Source organism: Symphalangus syndactylus, chromosome X (genome assembly GCF_028878055.3).
Source record: "Symphalangus syndactylus isolate Jambi chromosome X, NHGRI_mSymSyn1-v2.1_pri, whole genome shotgun sequence".
Classification (NCBI taxonomy): domain Eukaryota; kingdom Metazoa; phylum Chordata; class Mammalia; order Primates; family Hylobatidae; genus Symphalangus; species Symphalangus syndactylus.
This window is the reverse complement of record NC_072447.2, coordinates 85792448-85799233: the sequence shown is the minus strand read 5'-3', so window position 1 is coordinate 85799233 and position 6786 is coordinate 85792448. Positions and strand designations below refer to the sequence as shown.

The 6786-nt window shown below is 34.7% G+C and overlaps 1 protein-coding gene across 1 annotated transcript; it reads right to left on the bottom strand.

Annotated features, from left to right (window-relative positions):
• Positions 1–579: 579 nt before the first annotated feature.
• LOC129475344 (putative P2Y purinoceptor 10) lies at positions 580–1615 on the bottom strand. The gene is given in 2 exon segments (XM_055267439.1): positions 580–1231; positions 1233–1615. Coding segments are annotated over 2 exon segments (1035 nt in total).
• Between the last annotated feature and the right edge of the window lie 5171 nt (positions 1616–6786).

Sequence of the window (6786 nt, the reverse complement as noted above, 5' to 3'; positions counted from 1 at the left end):
GGTGTATTCATTGTGTGAATCCCATGATACTGCTGAGATGTTTGAGGTTCATCTGAATTGTTTATTTCCCAGAGGAAACAAAAGAAAAATCTCATCGATATTCCAAGTTACAAGGACGTTAATTCACATAACTCATATTGATATTAAAAAGCCTTTTCTCTACAATCTTGTTTGCTCAAGTAGTGAATATTTTCTAAATAAAGCTATGGTCATACTGCTCTCCTGTACACTTTTCAGTGTTGGGACAATTCACCTATGTCTACCTGTTTTCAATGTATATTTGTTTCTCTCAGAAGAAGAAGAAAAGATTGAATCTACTGCTGAGGAAAAAGGTGTGCAATTCATTCTGTTGCTCATCATCTTCTGTAAGGAAAGATATTTTTTTTCACATGCTCCATAGAACAATATGTTTCCATTCTCACAGAAAATATATGCATGTATAATTTCTTCAGAAGGATCATTTTGAGGATAAAGGGAAGGAGCCATGTTTAAGATACTCAACACCATTTTTTAGAAAAATCTTCAAAATGACATAGATACACTAATAGAGCATATCGATTTTTCTAGTTAATTATTTGATTATATTGTCTTAGAATCATTCGAACATTCAAGAGAGATAGTTTGAAGATCCTGCTTCCTCTGATGAATTTCTAAGGTACTGTCATTGCATCTCATACATGACTGAAGAACCAAGCTGCCATGATCTGAAAATTGATCATGAAATTTTGAGGTCATAAAATAATATACAACTGGATCAAGACAACAATTCAGATTTGCAAGACACAGGGAAATAACGTGGAAACAGAGAATGCTCTTTATAAAAGAGCAGTGCAAAAAAACATGTTCCTTCATCGTCATAAAGAATGGGAAGTTGAGGTGGTAAGGAGTGAAACACACAATGAACACCACTTCACACATCAGGACCATCCTCAAAGCCTTTTTCCTCTCTTTGGTATTCCTAGGGGGAACTTGGAATTCCCATAAAGATTTTCTTGTTTTCCATGTGAAATAAGTAATAATTATAATGGGTAATACAAACCCTCCAAGTTCAGCTACAGTTACTATGCCAAGGGAGGAAGCCATGCTAATGTGCTGAAGCCCTAAGGCAGCAAAGCAGTATTTGGTGTTGTTGGCTAAGCCAGTGCTTCTCAGAATGGGAAATGGTAAACAAGCAGTCTCCATGATGACCCAGATGGCAGCACTGATGCCCACGTCATACCTATGCTTCCAGTCTACAACACTTGAGGGGAAAGGAGCACCTCTGAAGGCTGATGCATGTCGGGAAGCAAATGCTGGTATATATGTTGAGATACTTCAGGTAGAAGCACACTAGGTCAAGGGGCCCCTGGAAAGGCCAGTGGTGGCTGATGTCATAGTAAATCCAGAGGGGTAAGGACAACACGTGTGCAAGGTCAGCCACAGAGAAGTTGATAATGAAAATGATGACTTTATTTTTCTTGTTGATGAAGCGACACAGAACCCACAAGTCCACAGTGTTGGCTAGAAGACCAAGGATGAATATGAGGATATAGGTAGCTTTATAGAGGGAGTACTGAAATGGCATTTGAAGATCAGTGCACTTTGCTCTTGTGCTGTTTGTGCTGTTACTTCCCATCTTGAAGACTTATGTTCCTTCCTTAGTAAAGTGTTAGAATGACGATTTCGGCAGAAAATTAGATTTAAGGGCATGTCAGTTCATGTTTGGGTATACAAATATATTTGTTTTCTAATAAAGAAGAATTTGTGTAAACTTTTATAAATTCAAAAGCGTCTACGTAAACTAAAAATAACATACCAATCTACAAATAGATAACAGTATTGAGGATGATATTTTCAGGAATCCAAAAGATTAGTATTTTTGCAATAAGCTCAGTTATATTTTTCCCTTAGTATTTAACAAAGAAGCAATCGAACTTGTAGACCTAACCAACAGGCAAGACCCTACTGCAAAACAGCCCCCAGACATAAATTTCAAAACTGTCATGAGGTTACACACTTTAGTTTTACTGTCTTCATCTGTATTTTCAAACTTTAAGTTCTAAATAAATCCCTCATCATCAACCCGGGGTGAGAGAAAATTTAATTTATTGTCAACTGCAACCTTGTAAATAGGTGACTGCCAAGGCAAATCTGTGAACCTTTGCAAATAAGACATAGGATCGGAGCCTGGGGAAGGGCTGGCAGGTTACCAGTCCTCAGAATGATAGGGGCTTGGAAAAGACAGTGCTACTCAGATAACCTTTGCCTCCTTCAGAATTTGGCAGAGGGCAAAATTTGTCTTCCTTATATGTCATTGTACTTTTCAGAAGCTCCTATAACTAAAGTTCTGTGTTTATTAACATAATTATGGCAACCTCAGACATTCACATTTATTGGGACTATCCTTGCAACTACTTTAGGCAACTACCAGAGTATATGAAGAACTAGAGTGTATCTGGTAGTAGATACAGTAAAAAGCAGCTATCTCTCTTTCAGCTCTCAGGGCAAGTCCTGTGAAAACTATTATTGTAGGTGGTTCAACTTTTAAAAATCAGTAGTGGCCAGGCACGGTGGCTCACACCTGTAATCCCAACACTTTGGGAGGCTGAGGTGGGCGGATCACGAGGTCAGGAGATTGAGACCATCCTGGCTAACATGGTGAAACCCCGTCTCTACTAAAAATTCAAAAAATTAGCCGGGCGTGGTGGCGGGCGCCTGTAGTCCCAGCTACTCAGGAGGCTGAGGCAGGAGAATGGCATGAACCCGGAAGGTGGGGCTTGCAGTGAGCAGAGATCGCACCACTGCACTCCAGCCTGGGTGACAGAGCGAGTATCCGTCTCAAAAAAAAAAAAACCAAAAATCAATAGTTAGAATTTTCTTCCCTTTAGTGAGTCAGATCTGTTCTATCATTTCAACTTATTTCTGCCTGCTAAGGCCAAATAAAATAAAGTCATGTTACACATTTTCAAATATCTGAAGGCAGCAATCCTGTCCTCTCTCAAATCTTTCTTATTCAGGTTAAACACTCATTTCTAAATAATATGACATGGTCCTTGCTCTTGGTTTTCTTTGTTGTCAGAACATTATGGGTTTTGGCAAAAAGCCACTGCAGTACAGTTTATTTTACCCTTGAACACGACAGTTTAACTACATAAATGTTTGATGCTTTTAGCAAATATATGACTGTGCCTCTGATTGCAGAAACAAAAGGATAAGTCGGGTTTTAACACCCCCTTGTACTTGTTGTTGCTTGCAAACACTGTTAGATTGCTACACATGTTTATGGAATTAAAAAAAAAATGAGACAGCCTGAATTAACACTACCTAGTACTCAAGTACAAAAGTAAATTGACATTTTTGCAACAATTCTTGAAATATGAGTTTAGAAAGCAGCATAAGATTTAAGACAGTGTCTCAAACACAACCAATTAAAAAGTATACAAAAGCAGTCTACCCACATACAGTCCATACAGTGCCAAACAATCTATTTGATGTCTTTTCACTGACTACACGGAGCTTCCAGATAGACTGTATTTACTGAGCTGACAGTTCATTGCAGTAAAACAACTAGCTCATTCAGGCAAACAGCTACTTTGAATGATTTTTTTTTTTTCTGTGAATTAGCTATTTTGCTGAATCAGCCAGTTAGTCTAGTAAACTGTTTATTTCTAGCTAAAAATAAAAGTAGTGAAGCTTATTTCTATCTAAACTGTTTATTATGTTCTTCTAAAGACAGAGCCAACACTATCTTTTCTTGTGGTTATCTGTTTATCCATTGAACTAACTAAAATAATTGATTTTGTGTTCTGTACATTCAGTTTAAATTTTAAAACACCATGTAAACTTGAAATAAAATAAAATTAAGAAAAAGTTAATATAAATGAAGTCTTTAGTTTTGTTATAAAATGATTAACAATCACGGAGTACCTAATTTGGGCTAGGCGCTATGCTAAGTACTTTATATATACTGTGTCTCAATCTCTGATAACAATTCTATGAAACAACAAAATATTATTGCTATTTTTCAGATGGGGAAACTGAGGCCCCAATAAAGGCAAGTTCCACTTCTTCTATGAATCCTTTCTTGATCTCTCCAAATTGCAAGCCATTCCTCTGGCTGTCCACAGACTATCCATAGTTCTGATCATTTTCTTTAGTGAGAATGCACTTAACAAATTCAGCATGGTGTAGTTACTTGCCTTTCTGTGGAGTCTATTTTGTTGCCCTAAATACATAGCAATCCTCTACATATCAAAGACATATTATCTTACTTCTTGCTTTCCTTTATAGTAAAGTGCCATGAACATGTAAAGGGTCCACTAAGTGCTTGTTGAGCGAATAACTGAATGCATGATGAATAAATGCATCTGAAAAAAATAAAAAAAGATCCCAATGAAACGAAGTGAATGAGTGTCTGGGGGGTTAGAATTTAGCTGTGATGTTTGACGTGACCACTAGGTGTCATAACTATACCAAGGTTCAAATACCTTTCGACATTTAACACGTACTTTGATTTAAAATTCCATTAAGGGAGAAATCATACAGGGCGAGAAGTACCAGCAACATCCTGTGTAACTTCAGAAGCAGAATCCATTAAAGTGTCTTTTAGAGGGTTTGGGGTTATTTTATTTTATTTTTTCAGCCTCCATACTTCCTCATATTTTTGCTTCTAAATGCGTTCTAGATTCCTAGAATATTAGAGCTGTTAACAGCCATCAAAATGTTCTCATTGAGTTATTTTTATTTGAGAAAACCAAGGTCAAAAAACGGGGTACTAAAATTTTCAAATTCACACAGAAAGTTAGTGGCAACAGCTCAACCAGGATCACTTGCTTCATACTGCAGAGCAATTTCTACTTTTCTAAAAGCTTCTATGATGAAAACCACATTTTTGTTAATTATCTAATAATAATGCAAATGTTGAGAAATAAACCGATGCCAGATTTTAGACCACTAACCTTGACAGTGAATTTTTGTATGATGAATTAGTTTTTTCCAGGACAAATACAATGCTTTCTAAAATGAGTATTTCTAGTCACTAATGGTAAGATTGTATAAGAAGCTTGCTTAAAAATCTTAGATTAGATTATGTTGTTTTTAAACTTTTATTATTTCTCCACACAAGAAATAGAGTTTCACTTTAGAAAACAGAGAAAAGCAAAACCAAACAAATTTTATCTGTCTCTCTAAATGTGTGTGTATATATGTGTACATATATATACATGTGCATATGTGTGTGTGTGTGTATAGAAAAACAAAACCAGAATTCCCATTGTTAACATTTTGGTGTATAACCTTCCATACTAATTTTTTTTCTATGCACGTGGAGCTATAAATTAATATATATAGCTATTTTAACCAAATTTGACTCATAGACATATAATTTTATAATCATTTTTAATTCATTTAAACATAATTATTGTAAATATTCTTCCACATCAATAAATAAATATCTAAATAATAATTTTAATGAATACTGAGAATTCCATCAGAAATATATACCATAATTTATTTAAGTAGTAGACAGGTAGATTCCCAATTTTTACTATCAGAAACAATGCCTTGATAAACCTTATTTTATGCCCATTTTTGTACATTTGAGCAACTACTTCCTTTGGAAAAGTTCTTAGAAGTGTAATTGCTGGGATTTTGATGCAAAATGCTAAATTATACTCCAGGATGGAACCTTATAGGAAATTTCAAATTAAATGCTCTTTTTTATAACATCACAATGTCAAATCTACTGGTTTTCCAAAATGCATCAAAATTTGTTTAGCTAAAGGAAAAATATAGTGTAGAGAATTTTGACTCATTCTTAATTTTTATAAATGACAAATTGTGTCTTTATGGTGTACTATGTGATCTTTTGATATATGTACATTGAGGAATGTTTAAATCAAGTTAATATATCTGTCACCTCACATACCATTTTTTGATGAAAACATGTAAAATCTACATTCTTAACAATTTTAAGTATACTATACATTGTTATTATATTGCCATGCTGTACAATAGATCTCCAGGACTTATGACTCATTCTTTAAGGCCCAGCTCAAAAGTAACTTCATCTACCTTGTCACAAATCATATTAAACAGAGTTTATCATTCTCGGTTTATAACTGTGCTTTTCAAATTTAAGCATACCTCAGAATCATCTGGAGAGCTGTCCTACCCACAGAGTTTCTGATTCAATAGGCCTGGAATGCGGCCCAAGAATTTGTATTTCTAAGAAGTTTCCATGTGATCGAGGGGCCACAATTTCAAAATCACTGATTTAACACACTGTTGATACTCCGAGGATTGTGTTTATCTGAGAGGCCCAGTATATTATCTCCTTACAAATATTGTGAATCATCTAGTTAAATAAATCATTGATGTTTCCTTCTCTACTTCAGATGTGAGAAAAGTCACAGAAAAGTTTTAGCTAAACTTTTATAAATGTGTAATATAATCTGGCCTGTTTATCCACATTCACTTATTTCTCCTGTCTAGACCATGTGGGACAAAAGTGATAATAAAACAGAACAAAGATAATGACAAAAATATTGCACTGTGTTTAGGTTTTAGAAAAAAAACTGTTCAAGATCTCATGTTAAAAAAAAAACAAACTTCTGCAATTGGATGAGTGTGACAGCTCTTTCAATGACATTATGAAAAGTTAAGATTTTAATATATATTTTTACCACAATGGGTCTTTGACAAAATTTAATAAACTTATAACTAAAACATTCTTATCTAGCAGAATCAATTTAAAAGTTATTAATTCTCAGAATAACCGCTGTTTTATGGCTTATGCACTTATATAAA